The sequence below is a fragment of the Canis lupus genome, chromosome 7 (assembly GCF_011100685.1).
Source record: "Canis lupus familiaris isolate Mischka breed German Shepherd chromosome 7, alternate assembly UU_Cfam_GSD_1.0, whole genome shotgun sequence".
Taxonomy (NCBI): domain Eukaryota; kingdom Metazoa; phylum Chordata; class Mammalia; order Carnivora; family Canidae; genus Canis; species Canis lupus.
In genome coordinates this window covers 13780863-13801242 of record NC_049228.1, presented here as the reverse complement: position 1 = coordinate 13801242, position 20380 = coordinate 13780863, and the positions used below count along the sequence as shown (strand labels likewise).

The 20380-nt window shown below is 34.0% G+C and overlaps 1 protein-coding gene across 16 annotated transcripts in view; it reads left to right on the top strand.

Annotated features, from left to right (window-relative positions):
* ACBD6 (acyl-CoA binding domain containing 6) overlaps window positions 1–20380 on the top strand; it is a 207642-nt gene that overhangs the window by 111676 nt on the left and 75586 nt on the right. For all 16 annotated transcript variants that reach the window (XR_005361969.1, XR_005361968.1, XR_005361970.1 and 13 more), the window contains exon 6: window positions 4960–5049. Coding sequence is in view for 13 of the 16 variants with exons in the window: in XM_038542186.1 (XP_038398114.1) it covers window positions 4960–5049 (90 nt within the window). In the remaining 3 variants the exon portion in view is untranslated. The remainder of the gene's footprint in view (window positions 1–4959; window positions 5050–20380) is intronic.

Sequence of the window (20380 nt, the reverse complement as noted above, 5' to 3'; positions counted from 1 at the left end):
GTACTTTGTCTTCTAACAGTTAATCATCTATTTTGTTTTGCAAGTGCAGCATTTGAAGATAGACACAAGCAGACTATATTAGTGTTTTTTTTTTAATGTTTCAGAATGTAAACTTGGAATATTAATGGGCAATGCCTAGTTTCAAACTGACTAAATTTTCTTACATTTTAAGGAATATGAATTAATTCATATGTACTGAGTGTGATTTCTACCTAAGTTTAAGTACTCACATTTGATTCGTAAGATTTATTTCACCAGAAGTGAACATAATAAATTAAGAAAACTATTTTTTACATTTATAAAGCTCTTTAAAATTAACAGGGCATTATCTTATAGTTCATTCATTCAACAAATACTGTTGATGTTACTGTTGTTAGTATTATCCTTTTTTTCACTCTGTGGGTGAGTAAATGGATCAGGCTGAAGTAAGTTATTGGGCTAGTACATAATGGATTCCAGAAATAGAATGCAGGATTTCCAATTGATTTAGAAAAGTCTACTGCCTTTCCCATAGAGCATTTTATATCAGCTATTCTTAAAATAATTAACCTACAGTTTTACATATTACTTTTCTTTCTTAAAACATTATATCTTTTAGTACATACCTATTAATAATTACTTGAATGACCAAAATGCTGCAATCAAAAGACACGGGGTGGCAGAATGGATAAAAAAAAAAAAAAAAGACCCATCTATATGTTGCCTTCAAGAGAGTCACCTTGGATCTAAAGACACATACAGACTGAAAAGTGAAGAGATGGAAAAACATTTGCCATGCAAATGGAAACAAGGAAGAGGCTGGGGTAGCAATACTTAAATCAGACAAAATAGACTTTAAAACAAAGATTGTTAATACAAAGAAGAGCATTACATAATGATAAAGGGATCAGTCCAACAAGAAGATAGAAGAATTGTAAATATCTCTGCACCCAACATTGGAGCACCTAAATACATAAATTAAATATTAATGGACATAAAGAGAGAAAGTGATGGTAATAAAGTAATAGGTGATTTAACACCCCATTTATATCAGTGAATAAATTTAGACAAAATTAATAAAGAAACAATGTCATTGAATGATACATTATATTAGATGCATATTACACATATATACTGAACATTCCATTCAAAGGAAACAGAATACACATTCTTTTGAAGTGCTCATGGAACATAATCCAGAATAGATCACATGTTAGGCCACAAAACAAGTCTCAATTAATTTAAGAATATGAAATCTCACCATGCGTTTTTTTCTGATCACAACAGTCTGAAACATAGATTACAAGAAAAAAAAACTGGAAAAAAAACCCCCAAACTTATGGAGGCTAAACAACCAGTGGATCAGTGAAGAAATCAAAGAAGAAATAAAAAACATGGAGACAAATAAAAATGAAAACACAAAGATCCAAAATCTTTGGAATGCAGTGAAAGCAGTTCTTAGAAGAAAGTGTACAGCAATACAGGCCTGCCTCAAGAAACAAGAAAAAGCTCAAATAAACAATCTAACCTTACACTTAAAAGAACTAGAAAAAGAAGAACAAAGCCAAGGTGAGTAGAAGAAAGGAAATAATGAAGAACAGAGGCTAAAGAAATGACATAAAGACTAAAAAGTTTTAAAAAATCAATGAAATCAGGAGCAGGTTCTTTGAAAAGATAAACAAAATTGATAACTTTTAATCATACTCATCGGGTGGGGAATGGCCCAAATAAAGTCAGAAACAAAGGAGAAGTAACAGCTGACACCATAGAAATACAAAGTATTTTAAGATACTACTGTGAAAAATTATATGCCAACAATTTGGACAACCTAGAAAAAATGGATAAATTCCTAGAAACATACAACCTTCCAAAACTAAATCAAGAAGAAATAGAAAATCTGAAAATCTATTAACAAAATTGAATTGGTAATCAAAAAACTACCAAAATATAAATGTCTAGAACCAGATGGATCCACAGGTGAATTCTATCAAACATTTAAAGAAGAGTCAATACCTATTATCCTTAAACTGTTCTAAAAAATAGAAGAGGAAGGAAAGCTTTCAAATACATTCTATGAGACCATTATTACCCTGATACCAAAATTGGGCAAAGACACCAGTAAAAAAGAAAACTACAAGTCAATATCCCTGATAAACATAGATGCAAAAATCCTCAACAAAATATTACTAAACCACATTCATAATACATTGAAAGGATCATTTACCACAATCAAGTGAGATATACTCTGAGATTTATTCTGAGACTGCAAGGATGGTTCAGTATTCACAAATCAATGTGATACACTACATCAATAAAATGAAGGATGAAAATCATATGATCATCTTAATAGATGCAGAAAAAGCATTTGACAAAATTTGACATCTGTTCATGATAGGAACTCAACAAAATGGGTTTAGAGGGAAAATACCTCAACATAATAAAGGCCACATATGAAAGACCTACAATTAACACCATACTCAATGGTGAAAAACTGAGAGCTGGACAAGGATGTCCACTGTTACCACTTTATTCAATATAGTACTAGGAAATCCTAGCTATAGCAATTATACAAGAAAAAGAAATAGGGGATCCCTGGGTGGCTCAGTGGTTTAGCTCTGCCTTCAGCCCAGGGCGTGATCTTGGAATTCTGGGATCGAGTCCCACATCAGCTCCCTGCATGGAGCCTGCTTCTCCCTCTGCCTGTGTCTCTGCCTCTCTCTGTCTCTGTGTTTCTCATGAATAAATAAGTAAAATCTTAAAAAAAAAAAAAGAAATAAAAAGAAATAAAGGCATCCATCCATACTGGTAAGGAAGAGGTTAAAGTGTCCCTATTTGCAGATGACTTGATACTATACAGAGAAAACCCTAAAGGCTCCACCAGAAAGCTACTAGAACTGATAAACGAATTCAGTGAAGTTGTAAGATACAAAATTAATACTCAGAAATCAGCATTTTCTATACACTAATAACAAAAAAAAAGAAATTAAGAAAAAAATTCATGTACAATTGCACCAAAAGTAATAAAATACCTAGGAATAAACTTATCTGTGAGGATAAAGACCTATACTCTAAAAACTATAAAACATTGATGAAAGAAATTAAAGACAACACAAACAAATGGATATTCCCTGCTCGTGGATTGAAAGAACCAATATTGTTAAAGTGTTTACTACCCAGAGCAAGCTACAGAGTCAGTGCAATCCCTATCAGAATACCAACAATATTTTTCACAGAATGAGAAAAAAATAATCCTAAAATTTGGGTGGAACCACAAAAGAGCCTGAATAGCTAAAGCAATCTTGAGAAAGAAAAAGCTGCAGATATCCTAATTCCAGGGTTCAAGATAACACTACAAAACTGTAGTCATCAAAATGGTATGGTATTTGCACAAAATAGACACATAGATGAATGGAATAGAGAGCCCAAATATAAACCCGTGCTCATATGGTCAATCTGTGACAAAGGCAAAGATATACAATAGGGAAAAGATAGTTTCTTCAAGAAATGGTGCTAAGAAAAGTAGACAGCTACATGTAAAAGAATAAAAGTGAAAGAAAAAAAAAAGTGGACCACTACCTCACACCATCTGCAAAAATAAACTCAAAATGGATTAAAGCCTGTGAGACCTGAAGCCATAAAAATCCTAGAAGAGAACACAGGTAGTAATTTCTCTGACTTAGGCCATAGCAACATTTTTCTAGATAAGTATCCTAAGGTGAGGGAAACAAAAGCAAAAATAAACTTTTGAGAATGTATCAAAATAAGAAGCTTTTGCACAGTGAAGGAAACCATCAGCAAAACAAAAAGGCAACCTACTGAATGGGAAAAGATATTTCCAAGTGATATATCCAATGAGGGGTTAATATCCAAAATATATAAAGAGTTCATATGCCTCAACACCAAAAAAATAACCAAATTAAAAAGTGGGCAGAGGACCTGAATAGACATTTTCCCAGACATGTAGATGGCTAATAGACAATTGAAAAGATGCTCAACATCAATAACCATCACAACATGTAGATCTAAAACCACAGTGAGATATTATCTTACATTTGTCAGAATGGTTAAAATAAAAAACACAATAAATAATAAGTGTTGTTGAGGATGTGGAGAAAAAGGAACCCTCCGGCATTTTTGGTGGGAATGTGAATTGGTGCAGTGACTGTGGAAAACAGTATGGAGGTTCCTCAAAAGAAAAAAAAAAAACTATATGATCAAAAAAAATACTGTATGACCCAATAATTTCACTGCTGAGTACTTAGCCAAAGAAAACAAAAACACTAATTTGAAAAGGTAAATGCACCCCCATGTCTATTGCAGAATTACATACAGTAGCCAAGATATGGAAGTAGCCTAAGTGTCCATTGATAGATAATGGGTAATGGAGGTGTGATATATCTATATGTGTACACACAAACATGCATGAGCATGCAAATATTACACTCCTTTAAAAAAAGATAAGATCTTGCCGTTTGGCAAGACAAAACGGATGGATCTAGAAGGTATTATGCTAAGTGAAATCAGACTGATAAAGACAAATACCATAGGATTTCACTCATATGTGGAATCTAAAAAGTGAAACATGAATAAACAAAAAGCAGAATAAGATCTATAAATACACAAAAAAACTGATGGTTGTCAGAGGGAAGGGGGTTGAGGATATGGGAAAAATGGGTGAAGGGGAATGGGAGATAGACTTTTAGTTGTGGAATGAATAAATCAAAGGAGTAAAAGGCACAGCATAAGATATATAGTCAGTGATATGTAATAGCATTGCATGGTGACAGATGGCAGCTACACTTGTGAGCACAGCATAATGTATAGAGAAGTTGAATCACTATGTTGTACACCTGAAACTAATGTAACATTGTGCGTCAGTTTACTCAAATGAAAAAAAAAATATATACACAATTCTCAACCAAAAAATAAGTATGTTTTACTTGGCCTCATAACAGGAATAACATTCATTTCTTTTTTCAGGGTAGAACTCTACTCCATTGGGCGTGTGATCGAGGACATAAAGAACTAGTTACAGTCTTGCTACGATATAAAGCTGATATTAACTGTCAGGTAAGAGTGACGAAAAGGGAGCTTTTTACAAAAAATTGAGATAAAATTCATACAACATAAAACTCACCATATTAACCACTTTAAAATATACAGTTCATTGGCATTCATACACTTAACAGTGTTGTGTGACTATCACTTTGTTTCACATTTTCATCACCCCAAAAGGAACCTGGTCCTTTTTTAAAAAAATATTTTTATTTATTCATGAGAGACACTGAGAGAGAGAGGCAGGGACATAAACAGAGGGAGGAGCAGACTTGGTGCAGGGATCCCATGTGGGACTTGATCCTGGGACTCTGGAATCACGCCCTGACCTGAAGGCAGACGCTTCACCACTGAGCCACCCAGGTATCCCAAGGAACCTGGTCCTTACTGAGAGTCTCCCTCATGTCCTCCTCATCACAGACCTTAGCAACAACTAATCTGCTTTCTTTTCAATGGATTTGCCTATCCTGGATATTTCATATAACCAGTAATAATCAGTGGCTTCTTTCACTTAGCATGATGTTTTTCAAGGTTTATCCATGTAGCATGTAACAGTACTTCATTTTTTTAATCTGGTATATAGATATACCACGTGTTATCATTTCATCAGTTGATGGACAGTTGGGTTATTTCCATTTTTTGGCAGTTGTGAGTTATTGCTATGAACAATTTATGTATGTGTGTTTTTGTTTGAATGCTTGTGTTTGCTTCTTTTGGTTCTGCACCTAAGAGTAGAAATTCAGGGTTGTATGGTAATTTGATGTTTTTGAGGAATGTCCAAACTATTTCCATAGGAATCACATCATTTTACATTCCCACCAGCAACACATAGGGTTCTAATTTCTCCCCTGCTTTGCCAATACTTATTTTCTTTTCTAATAGCCATAGTAGTGGAGGCAAAGTTATAGCAGATCTTGCTTGATTTTGATTTGCATTTCCCTAAAAACTAGTGGTGTTGGTAACTTTTCATGTACTTTTTTAAAAAAGATTTCTTTATTTATGTATTTATTTATTTATTTATTTATTTATTTATTTATTTATTTATTTATTTATGAGAGAGAGAGAGAGAGAGAGGCAGAGACACAGGAGGAGGGAGAAGCAGGCTCCATGCCGGGAGCCCGATGCGGGACTCGATCCTGGAACTCCAGGATCGCACCCTGGGCCAAAGGCAGGCGCTAAACTGCTGAGCCACCAAGGGATCCCCCCTTTTCATGTACTTTTTAACAAAGTCTGTATCTCCTTTGGAGAAATATCTATTCTAGTCTTTCACCACTTTTTAAAATGAGTTTTTCTTTTTGTTAAGATGTGAGAGTTCTTTTTATATTCTGGTTAGTAGACCATCGTCAGACACATGATTTGCAGTTATTTTCTCCCTTTCTGTGGGTTCTTTTCACTTTTTGATAGTGCACTTTGCTGCAAAGTGCACTCTAATCCTGATTTAAGTTCAGTTTATCTGCTTTTTAAAAGATTTATTTATTTATTCATGAGAGACACAGAGAGAGAGAGAGAGGCAGACACAGGCAGAGGGAGAAGCAGGCTCCACACAGGATACAGGATTCCATCCCGGATCCCAGGATCATGCCCTGAGCAGAAGGCAGATGCTCAACCACTGAGCCATCTAGGCATCCCTATTTTTAGTTTTGTTGGTTGTGCTTTTGGTGTCATACCTAAGAAACCATTGCCAAATATAAGGATATTAATATTTACCTTTATATTTTTTGTTTTTTGTTTTTGTTGTACCAAAATATACAAAACGTAAAATTTACCATTTTAACTATTTTTAAGTGTGTAGTTCTGTGGCACCTAGTACATTCACATTGTTTAGTCATCACCACTATTCATATCTAGAACTTTTTCTTCTTCCCCAACTAAAACTCTGAATTGTTACCTAATTCCTCATTCCTCCATCCTGCCAGCTTCTGGCAATCATCATTCTACTTTCTGCCTTCATGAATTTGACTATTCTAAGTGTTTCATGTAAGTGGAATTTTATATTTGTCCTTTTGTGACTGACTTATTTCACTTAATATTTTCAAGGATCATCCATGCTGTTAGTATGTGTCAGAATCTCCTTGCTTTTTAAAACTAGATAATGTGTTATATGTATATACCACATTCTGTTTATCCAAATATCCATCTATGAACACTTGGATTGCTTTCCCCTTTTGTCCATTGTGGTTAATCTTCCTAAGAATTTAGGTAACAAATGTTTCTTTGAGTCCTTGCTTTCACTTTTGAGCATCTACCCAGAAGTAGAATTGCTCAGTCACATGGTAATTCTTTGTTGAATGTTTTGAGGGATCACCATACTGTTTTCCACAGTGGCTACACCATTATACATTACCATCATCCAGGAACAAGTGTTCTAATTTCTTCACATCTTTACCAACACTTGTTATTTTCTGTATTTGTGATAATTAGGTCCTAATGAGTGTGAAGTGGTATCTCTTTGTAGTTTTAATATGCATTTCCCGGTGATTTTGAACGTCTTTTCATGCGATTATCGACCATTTGTCTATCTCCTTTATGTCTTTTGCCCATTTTTAAATTGAGTTGTTTGTATTTTTGTTGGTAAGTTGTAGGAATTCTTTAAATATTTTAGATGTCAGTCCCTTGTCAGATAGTTGATTTGCAAATATTTTCTTCCATCCTGTGAATTGTCTTTCTTTTGTTAGTGTCCTTTGATGCACAAGAGTTTTGATGAAGTCCACCTTACTTATTTTATCTTTTGTTGCCTAGTACTTTTGGTATCATATGCAAGAAATCACTGCCAAATTCAATGTATTGAAGCTTTTTTTTTTTTTTTTTTTTGAAGCTTTTTCCCTATGGTTTCTTTCAGAGTTTTATAATTTTAGGTCATATATTTACATCTTTGACCCATTTTGAGTTAGTTCTTGTATATGGCCTGAGGTAAGGGTCCAACTTCATTTTTTTGCATGTGGATAGTCTGTTTTCTCAGCATCATTTGTTGAAATGTCTTCCGACCATTCAATGGTCAAAAATGATCAAAAATAATTTGAGCATATGTGTGAAGGTTTAGACTTTCTATTCCATTGGTCTATATTTTTGTCTTTATGCCATTATGACACTGGTTTTTTATTATTGTAGCTTTGTAGTAAAATTTGAAATCAGGAACTGTGAGACCTCCAGTTTGCTTTTCTTTTTAAAGTTTTATTTTATTTATTTAAGTAATGTCTGCCCTCAGTGTGGGGCTCAAACTCACAACCCCCAGATTAAGAGTCACATGCTCCTCTGACTGAGCCAGCCAGTTGCCCCACAACTTTGTTTTTCTTTTTCAAGATTGTTTTGGCTATTCTGGATTACTTGATAGGATGAGAAAGGGAGCTCTGGCTAGGCCTTCTAGTACTATGTCAAAAAGAAGTAATAAAAATTAGTATCTTTGTCTTGTTCTAGGTGTTTGCTTTTTAATTTAGTGTATTAGATATAAAATGCTTTTCTTTACATAATACTGGTTGCCATATATATCCATTCCAGTCCAACTCCTTAGGCCTCCTGGGATCATCCTGGTTCTTTCTCATTAAGTCTGAAATTTTTAGTTCTAATTCTACTCCCCATTCTACTCTAAATCTCTTATTTGACCTAAAAGATTTCTCTAGTTTCTTTATTGATTCTATTTCCCATTTCAGCTCATTTTATCCATTCTTATGCTGTTATCCTCTTTTTCATCTCTATTTTGTTTTTTTAACTGTTACAGCCATGTGGAAAAAGCTTAGTTGTGAATAATCCAATTACCTCCCTTTTTATACATGTGCACCTATTCTCTAGGCAAAGCTAGAAAAAATTACTCTGATATTCTCAAAATTCATAGGCATCCATCTTTAATTTTGCCTGAAAAGTCCTGTGGTCCTTTTTATTCTCAGATTCTCTCTCATTTCCTAGAGAATAGGCGAAATCTTTGTCACCAACCCGGATCTCAGTCACTAGGTCCAAAAACATATCTTTTCTTGGCTATCCCTCAGGTATTTCAAAGTCACAATATATTACACTGAACCTACCATCTCTCAACAGCTGCCACTACTCCTCACTGTGGTTGGCACCATCATCCAATCAGTTTTCCAGGAATCATCCTTGATTCTTCTCTCCTTTTCATACCATTTCAAGTTGTGTAGGTTCTGCCTTCTAAGTATATCTCCAAATCTACCCACTTCTCTATTTCAGCATTTCCAGTGCACTAGTTCAGGCTTCCTAAATTACTTCAGCAGCTCTGAACTACATTTCTGCTTCTACTTTGATCTTTCAATATATTTTCCACTTTTCCTCTGGAGAGTCTTTCTAAAATGTTAATTTGCAAATGATTCTGGTATACTTTTATTTTTCTACAATAGTCTAAATTTCGTGTACCCTGGAAAGCCCTTCATGATCTTATATCTCCACTTATTTGTCAGCATGCTCCTTGCTTATACCCCATTCCTGGTATGCTAAGCTCCACTCTTTTGAAGGACTTGACATGCTGCTCAACTCTTGGCCTTTACATATGCTGTTTTCTCTCTCCTTCATCCTCCTTCCTATGCCTCAGTTTACACATCACTTCCTCCGGATTAGCCTTCCTTCACTCAGCCACTTAGACATGCCCCAGTAGTTTATAGCACCCTGTTCTTAAGCTCATCAAAGAGTGATCACAGTGCACTTTGTATTTTAATTAGCTAATTATATGTTTGTATTCTCAACACTACCATATATTGGTACTAGAGTTTGGTTTTATCACCAATGCCTTGCATAATATCTGACATACAATAGATGCTCAGTAATTATTGAATAAAATAATATTGGCTTATAAAGAAATTGATAAAATGTTTGAAAAAATAGAACATAAGTACCAAAAAGGACCTAAATAAGCATTTACTATAACTTTTTGTGTATCCTTGTGCTTTATCAGAAGAAATACTTCTTTTTCCATTAGACATGTGTACATTCTTTTTGCACCAGTTTTCTAGCTTTGAGTCATAAGTCAAATCATAGCGTGTTACCATAATCTTGCCTTGAAATACATGTATTTCATTGATTTTTTTTTTAAGTAGGTAGTATGTTTAAAAAAAAAAAAAAACCCTCAGGGACACCTGTGGGGCTCAGCGGTTGAGCATCTGCCTTCAGCTCAGAGTGTGATCCCAGACTTTCAGGATCAAGTCCTGTGTCAGGCTCCTCACGAGGGGCCTGCTTCTCCCTCTGCCTGTGTCTCTGCCTCTCTCTGTGTGTCTCTCATGAATAAATAAATAAAATCTTTAAAAAAAAAACCCTTAAGAAATACAGAAGACTCCTTTCTAAAATCTCTTGCTCCCAACATTGTTTCCCAGCTACCCAGTTCCCTCTTCTGGAGACGAATGTATTACCAGTTTTATATATATCCATTCAGGAAATATTATATATTTATACAAGCATGTACAGTAGCAGTATGTTATAAATTACACACATTATTCTATAACTTGTTTTCTTTATCTTGGAGATCATTCTCTATCAGTATAGATAGTGCTGCCTTACTCTTTTTAATGGTTTGTGGGGTTTTTTACATTTTTTTAAATTTAAATTTAATTTGCCAACATGTAACACCCAGGGCTCATCTCATCAGGTTTTTAATGGTTTTATAATATTCCTTTGTAGAGATGTATCATACTTTACTTAACTGGTACCATATAAATGGACCAATGTGTTGAGCATCCGTTCCTTTAACGAAGAACCATTTGTATTTCATTTTCTGTGAAACACCTGCACATATGTTTTGCTCATTTTCCCACCGATTGATCTTTTCTTCTTAATTTATAGGAGATTTTTATATATTAAGAAAAATTAGCACTTTGTGATACAAATATTACAGTTTTCCCCCATGTTTCCTTCTTGTACTTTCATCATCTCATGGTTTCCTTGATCCGACTAGAATTAATTTGTGTCACATGTATGTAATAGACATTTTATTTTTGTTCAGATGGTGCCGACTTTATTTTTGTATAGATGATTAATCATTTGTTCAGTAATGTTTATTGAATAATCTTAACTCTACTGATCGAAGGATCTTTTTTTGTTCCATATTCTCACTTCCTCTGTGTATTTCAGTGTATTTCTGGGGCTATTTCCTATTCAATTGCTCTGTTTTTCTGTTCGTGTACTCATGCTGTGATGTTTTAAGGATTATAGCCTCAAAATTTTTTAATATCTGGTAGGATAGATTCCTTCACTACTTACTGAGAAATTTTCCTGTGATTTTTACAGGAAAAAACAGTTACAGTTTATTTTTCATTGTGAATGTTTAAGTCATGTTTAGTAAGGTAAGTAAGTTTAAAAAGCAAAAATCAACAAAGTATTAGCACTTTTGTGTCTTTTATTTGGTTTGTACTGTTAGGAGGTATTTTGGAGGGAAATGTTCCTAAGTTAGGAATAGCCTGAGGTTTTTGTCTGTTTTTCTTGTATTATGTTTGTTTGATATAAGACAATCCAAAAACTGTCTTATGTGGCTTTTTGGAATACTCTTTCTAGAACACCAGCTTTAATGCAAAGTAAAAGTTTTTTGCAAAATGCAAAAAGGTTTTTTGGATGGTTCATTTAGGTTATGTACAGCCAGTGTTTTCCTTGACATATTTGTATTCACATGACTATATTACCCCTAACCTTGATTTTCCTTTGTTATTGACCATCCTAATCCATCTGATCTAGTTTCAGTTAAGGGAATGCTTTTGGCTTTGTCAGTTTGGATTGCTAACATGCTTCCAAGTAGCAGAGCTTTTGGAGATTAGCTCTCAGAATAGCTTTCCCCTTGTAATTTCTTCTTTGGTTTCATTATTGAAAACTCTTTTCAACTATAGACAATACAAACATAATAAATGGAAGGAAAGGTTCATCTCCCTCATGATTCAATCTTTCTTAAACAACATTATTATTGACTGGCCTATTGGTTGCCAAAAAGGAAAATCAATTTTATTAGAAGTATTTGCTTGGCCACAGATCTTGGTACTAACCCAGCAGAGACAGGCTGATGTTATCAACTATCTGAAGACTAATTTTTACCATTAGCCTGAAACAGAGTAGTAATTAGAGATATGTCAAAGTCTACCCTGTGTTTTTCTGTCATTTTTACCCGTCAGTATATCTCATATATAGTCTTATTGCACTGCAGTTTCTATACTCTGTGATTGATTGGGACTTTTTATTTTACTTCTAAAAAAGACCCTTTATAGATTTCATTTGTTATCTGGCAGTATTATGGACACAGTTTTGTTTCTTTCACTGCTTGATATTGATTTTTAGTTCAATTCTGGAAGGTAGGTTCTTAACCATATTTGAGATTAGGTTATGGGTTAAAACACACACATACACCCACAGACCTCTTGAGTAATTTTGATTTCTCAAGCCCTGGAGAAAGTTAAAACTACTCTCAGAGCACACGGAGTATTTGAATGCTGAAGATTGATTACTAGGTTTTCTTAGATTTATTGTAAAATAATATTAAGGAGCTGAGCAGGGTTGGAGAAGTGGGAGCATCTGTGGTGTTAGGGGTTTACACTGTGTACTGGGTGTTAATGCAGTTCTAAAGGAAAATATTTTGTTTGAGTGGTACTGAAATGTGTAAGACCTGGCGATTTATAAATTACATAAATTTATGGTTTATATAATGGTGTAGAGCATCATGCCCTCTCTGTAAATGCCTTGGTGACTATGTGTTGTAAAATATTTCAAAAACATTAAGTTAACTGAACTTACGGTGGTAATCATTTCACACTATATACAAATATTGAATACTTATGTTGTATACCTAAAACTAATATAATTTTGTCTGTCAGTTATATCTCAGTTAAAAAACAACATGGTGGAATAAAAAAATAAATGAATGAATCTGGAAAAAAGGACATTCTATATCCATATGTAGTTTTATGAAATAAATAGAAAATACATTTTTTTAAAAAGCATGGGAATAATGATAAGTTTAGATTTCACCAGGGTATTATGGGGCTTAAAGTAATGACAGTAGCCCCTCTACCTTAAGCTGTCCTGCTGCTCCTGGCCAAGTCTACTTCTCCTCCCCAAGTCCACCAGGTATATTGCTGCCAACAGAGACTTCTCAAGACTTCTGTTTATTATGCCACTGATCTGGGCAAAACTCTCTAATGACTGCATTGCCCATAGGACAAATTCAGAACTCTCTAGATTTCAGTTCAGAGTTCTTCATTATCTGATAAAAGACAAAGAACAAAAAAAAAAAGTGAGAAAAGTATAAAGCTGTAAATAAAACCATCTATAATTCTCTTATGTATGTGTGTTAAGGGAGGGGTAAGATATAAAACAGTTTTTTGCTGTTTACTGTCTACCAAGCATTTTACGTATATTGTCTCTCTTAGTCTTCACATCAGTCCTATAATGTAGATGTATTGTTGCCTGCATTTTACTGGTGAAGAAACGGGAGTTTGGGAAGTCCTAGAGCTAGTAAGTGACAAAGTTTAGATTTGATCTTGTCATTCTGACTCTAAAGCCCAAGATCTTAACCTCTCCACTGTAAAATTAGAGTACATTTTTTTCTCATCTTTATTTTCTCTACTTACATGTATATAACATATTTTGAAGATATTTGGTACAGGGGCACCTGGCTGGCCTAGTGGTAGAAGTGAGTTTCAGCCTCATTTTGGGTGTAGAGATCACTTAAGAAAATAAATAAAAATTGAAATAAAAGAAAGATATTTGGTACATTATTATACATAGAGTAGTTTTTCTTCATTATTTAAAAGAATTGAGATATAAAATACATATAGTGAGTTACATATACTACAAAAATTTTAAGAACACAAATTAAGACACACAAACGCCTGTACACACACTTGTGTACCTACCACCTGTATCAAAATAGAACATTTCCAAAACCCCTATTAGGTTTCTTTTCTTAAGCAACTTATCAGTATCAATCTTCCCACTCCCACTCTGAGAATTATTATTCTGACTTTTATTGCCATCAATTTGTTCTATCTCTTCTTGAAATTCATATATTTGTAACATATATATTGATTTGGATCAGGTTTATTATCCTCAATATAACATATGTTCAATATAACATATATCCATGTTGTTAACATATATCATTTGTTCCTTTATTTTTATTGCTGTATAATGTTTTATTATATACATGCATATACCACCATTTATCTTTTCTTAATGTCTTGATGAACATTTATATGTTCTTTGAAACAAAAATGTCTATTCAGATCCTGTGCCCACTTTTTTTTTAATTGGATGGGGGAAAAAGTCCATAGAAAGCACAGTAAGATTTTTTAGAAGCAAAATCTAGGGAGACCTGGGTGGCTCAGTGGTTGAGCATCTGCCTTTCACTCAGGTCATGGTCCCCAAGTCCAGGGATCAAGTCCCACATTGGGCTCCCCACAGGGAGCCTGCTTCTTCTACTGCCTATGTCTCTACCTCTCTCTCTGTGCCTCTCATGAATAAATAAAATCTTTTTTTTTTTTTTAAAGCAAAATCTATTGAGGGATATAATGGACTCAGGGCCAGTGCTTTTGAAGTAAATCATTTGTGTCTCATGTTGCCATCCTCTCCTGTGTCTGAAATATTTATCTGGATGAAATTAGCTTTGAAAAGACCAATAGTGGTGACATCAAAGGGAAAATATGCCGTAACAGCAGCCTGAAGGCTGTTGAGGACAAGGGAGTAGGTTGGGTACTTTGCTTAAGTGATGGATTCAACTAATTCTATAGGTGGTCTCTATACCTTCAACAGATAGAGCAGATTAATATTAAGAATATATGTCTCCATTTTAAGATTTTTGTCGTCTCTTTATTATTGAGTTGTGAGATTTATTATGTACTCTGAATACAAGGCCCTTATTAGATATATGATTTGCAAATACGTTCTTCCATTCAGTGGATTGTGTTCTTACTGGCTTAAGAGTATCCTTTAAAACACAGAAAGTTTCAATTTTGATGAAGCCCAATATATCTAGTTTTTTTTGTTTGTGTTTTTGGTGTCATTTCTAAGAAACTTGTTAAATCAGAGATCATAGTGGGACACCTGGGTGGCTCAGCGGTTGAGCATCTGCCTTCAGCTCAGGGCATGATCCCAGGGTCCAGGGATTGAGTGAGTCCTGCATCGGGCTTCTCAGAGGGAGCCTGCTTCTTCCTCTGCCTATGTCTCTGCCTCTCTGTCTGTGTCTCTCAGAATAAATAAATAAAATCTTTTAAATAAAAAAAAAAACGGGTAAAAATAATATACTATCCTTTACTCTTGAGTTTTTAAAATTACACTTGACCACCAAATCAAAAAGTTTAACATCATCTGATGTTAAATATCCTACTGCTCCAAAGGATACATTTAAGAGAATTACATTAGGATAGGGGGAACACTTCTAGTTTCAGCTCTAAATGTTAAAGAACAGGGTAGCCCTGGTGGCTCAATGGTTTAACGCCGTCTTCGACCCAGGGCGTGATCCTGGAGATCCAGGATGGAGTCCTACGTCGGGTTCCCTGCGTGGAGCCTGTTTCTCCCTCTGCCTATGTCTCTGCCTCTCTCTCTGAGTCTCTCATGAATAAATAAACACTTTTAAAAAATAAAATAAATGTTAAAGAACATAGAAACTATCAGTCCTTACAACAACAAAAAATAATCATGGGTTACAAAATGTTTTTCTGCTCCCTACACCTTACCATCACAGCAATGTGGCTTTTAACAGTAGAAGAGTTACAAGACATTGAGTCTTTTTAAATAGGAGTTTTTAGGGAAACCCAAAGATGGCAGGGGAGATAAAAACAGGAAACTGAAGCCCTAGTTCCTACAACTACAGTAAACATTGAACACAGCCAAATTGATATAAAACCTCACACTAAAGTTTTGTTTACCATAGTTTCTATTATTGGATACTTCACATATAGCTCTCAATAAAAGACTACAGGGCATGGTGTACAGCAAGAAATAACAGTCTGACAGCAAGTATCAGAGCCAGACTCACCTATGACACAGATTTTGGAATTAGCTGATGGGCAATTTGTTTGATTAATGATAATATGTTAAATAATCTAATGGAAAAAAATGAAGCTTGTATAAGAGGAATGGATCATGTAAGCAGAAAGATGGAAATTAAAATTAAACAGAAATACTAGAAATAAAAAATGCTGTAATAGAAATGAAGAATGAATACCTTGGAAGATTCTTCAGAAGATTGTACACAGGGAGGAATTAGTGAACTTGAAAGATAAGTCAGTATGAACTTCTAAAACTGAAATGCAAAGAAAAAAATAGTTAAATATAAAAAGAATTTCTGAGAACCGTTGGGTAATTTTGACCATAACATACATGTAATTAGAATATCAGAAGGGGAAGAAAAAATGGAGCAAAAGAAGTGTTTGAATGGCTGATAGTTTTACAAAAGTAATGGCAGACACCAAGCCACAAATCCAGAGAGCTCAGCAAACACTAAACAGGATAAATATAATTTTACAAAGGGAGGAAGCTAAATAGAGGTAAGGCTTCTACAATTTTATCAAAATGATAAAATATCAATACCAGTAAATAGTAAACACATATGCACACACACAGTAATACCTAGATCAATGACTTTAAAATACTATACAAAAATAATAATAGTAAGCACTATAGGTGAATTAACATTTAGGTGAATTCACCAGTGAGGCCATCTGAACATGGAAGCCTTCAAATTATAAGTTCAATTTCTTTAAATGATACAAGACTGTTCAAATCTTCTATTTTTCCTTTGATCAGTTTTAATAAATTGGTTTTTTTCAAGGAATTTGTCCATTTCATCTAAACTTATAAAAGGTTGACCTAAAGTCATTCATAATATTATCTTGTGTGTTAGTGTCTGTAGTGTTATTGTGACCTTTTTTTTTTTTTTAAGATTTTATTTATTTATTCATGAGAGGCAGAGACACAGGCAGAGGGAGAAGCAGGCTCCATGCAGGAACCCCCAAGTGGGACTCGATCCTGGGTCTCCAGGATCACACCCTGGGCTGAGGACGGCACTAAACCGCTGAGCCACTGGGGCTATCCTATTGTGACATTTTTTAATCTCTGATATTGGTAACTTTTTTTACCAATAATTTTTGCTAAGCATTTGTTAACCTTATTAATCTTTTCAAAGAACTAGTTTTCAGCTTTGTTGTCTCCATAGTACATTTGGTGTCTGTGTCATTGATTTTTGTTCTTTGTTCCTTCCCCCTACTTCTTTTTTGGATTTAATTTGCTGTGATTTTTTTTTTCTGGCCTTTTGAGATAGAAGCTTAGGTATTAATTTTCCGGTATTCTTTTCTAATAGGTATAGTTAGAGGTAAAAATTTCTTTTTATGCATACTTTAAAGGCATTTAGCAAATTTTGAGATATTTTTATTATCCTCTAGTCAAGATATTTTTAAATTTCCACTGTGATTTCTTTCTTGGAATCATGGGTTATTTAGATGTTTGTTGTTTAAGTGCCCAACATTTTGGGAATTTATAGTTCTCTTTCTGTATTCACTTCTGTCGTGAATCTATTATGAGAGAACATACTCTGAAGATTTTTAGTATTTTGAAATTAATAGTTGCTTTTTGGCCCTTTATATGGTGCATTTTGGGGAATGTTGCATATTCACTTGAAAAGACTATTTTGCAGTTTGGTGTCTTTTGGTGTAACTATCATTTTCATGAGGTTGGTTAATAGTGTTAGTCAAGTATTCTATATTCTTACTCATTTTTTTGTCTCCTTATTGTCAGCTACTGAGAAAATTGTGTTAAAATCTCCAATTATAATTTATTTATCTTCTTTTAGTGATGTTCCTTTTTATATACCTTCAAACTATGTTATTGGATACAAATCTAAGATCGTTTTAAGCTGTTGAATTGACCCTTTTATCATTGAGAAATGCTTATTTTAAAATCTATTAATTCTTAGTGTCTTAAAATGTATTTTGTTCAATGTTATATAGTTATATCAGTTTTTCTATGGATAGTGTTTGCCTTTTATATTTTTTTCTATCCTTTAAATTTTACACTATCTCTGTGTTAGTCTGCTTGGGCTGCCATGACAAAACACAGAGTGGCTTAAGCAGCAGACATTTTCTTACAGCTCTGGAGGTTTCAGATATTTCTGAAAGCAAGTTTGGTTTCTGGTGAGACTTCTCATAGTGGCTTGCAGACAGCTATCTTCTCACTGTGTTCTCACATGGCCTTTGTGCTCACAGAGAGATCTCTGGTGTCTCCTTTTTTTCTGATAAGAGAACAGCCCTATTGGATCAAGGCCCTTCTTCTATGACCTCATTTAACCTTAATTACCACCTTAAAAGCCCTGCCTCCAAATATAGTCACATTGGGGGGAACGACTTCAACTTTAGAATTTGAGGAGAACAATGCATATTAATTCATATTAACACTATGTATTTAAGGTGTGTTTCTTATAAATAGCATGTATTTTGGTCTTGGTTTTTATTCAGAATTTTATCTTTTAATGGCAAGGTTTAATTTATTTACATTTAATGCAATTAGTAGTATTATTCCATTTAATTTTGCCATCTTTCCGTTTGTTGTCTGTTTCACCTGCTTTTTATTTCTCTACTTTTCCCAATTTTTTCTGTATTTATCAAGTATTTTTTTTATTATTTCATTTTGCCTTCTTTAATGGGTATTTGCTATTCTTTTACAATAATTCTTTCAGTGATTGTGACAGAAATTGCAAAATAGTGCCTTATTACAGTCTGCCTTAATTTAATGCTTTTGCCTCCTCCTGAACTGTGTAAAAATCTTAAAATGATATAATTCTTTTTATGTTTTTTTTCCTGCTTATATTGCTATAACTATGATACATTTTTACTTCATTATTTGCTACATATCTCACAGGAAACTGTTGTAGCATTAAACAGTCAATAGTCTTTTATCTTTATTCACATAAGTGATGGTTTTTCATTCCTTCTTTTTGATGTTTTTTATCCCTTCTTGTACTTTTCTGATCTCATCTGGTATTATTTTTCTTTTGCCTGAAGAACTTACTTAAGTATTTCTAATAGTATTGACTTATAGTGATGGGTCATCTCAGCTTTAGTTATTGAATATCAGTCTATTTCACTTATAGTTTAAAAAGATAATTTTTCTCTTTAGAGAATTCTTTGTTTAGAGCTGTCATTCCATTTTCTTCTAGCTCTCATATTTTCTTCTTAGAAGTTAGCTATAAGTCTTAGTGTTCTTACCTCAAGGATGATGTCTTTTGGTCTGACAGCATTTAAGATTTTTCCAATATATGTAAGTCTTAGTGTTCTTACCTCAAGGATGATGTCTTTTGGTCTGACAGCATTTAAGATTTTTCCAATATATATATATTATTTTCCAGGTGTGACCAAATGGGTGTTGTTGTTTAACTGCTTGGGGTCTGCTGAACCTTTTGACATACCTTCTCTTGATTTTGGAAAATTTTTCACTGTGATGTCTTCAGATACTACTTCTGCTCCATTCTGTTATCCAGAATTATAATTTCTCGTACTTTAGACCATTTGTCATGTATTCTAAAAATCATGTATTCTCTTTTGTTGTTTTTATTTGCTTTATATTACTATTTAGTTCTCTAAGTGCTTCAGTTGGGATAATTTTTGTTGATTCATCTTTGTCTTTGATAATCTTCTGCTTTAAGACTCTATTTAGTTCTTAATTACAGACATTGTAATTTTTCACTTCTAGAATGACCATTTGATTAACTTTACCCAATCCTCCCTTTAAAAAAAAGAATTTATTTATTTGACAGAGCAAGAGAGCACAAGCAGGGAGAGTGCAGAGAGGGAGAGGAATTATCAGGCTCCTCACTGAGCAGGGAGCCCAATACAGGACTCAATCCCAGGACCGTGAGATCATGACCTGAGCCAAAACTAAGAGTTGGAGGCTCAACCAACTGAGCCACCCGGGTGTCCTCCAGAGGATCTTTTATAATGAAAGGATTCAATTTAGAATCACACATTGCATTTGATTAACATGTCAAAAAGGGCCTCCTTTAGTCTGGAACAATTATGCAGTTTCTCCTTGACCTTTATGATTTTGATATCTTTAAAGATTACAGAGGAGTTATTTTTTAGACTGTTTCTCAGTTGGAGTTTATCTGATGTTTCCTCCTGATTATGTTATTCATCTCTACAACATCAATGATGTTGTAGAAGTGATAATGTATTCTTATTGGAACCCATCTGATAGCACATACTTTTAGTTTGACCCATTACTGATGTTTATTTTGATCACTTGGTTAGGGTGGCATCTGCCAAGATTCATCACAGTAATATTACTTTTATCCCTTTGTAATTCATTCTTGTTTTGTGGGAAAGATACTTGGATATGTATAAATATCCTGTCCTCATCAAAACTTCAATTCATGCTTTTTTTA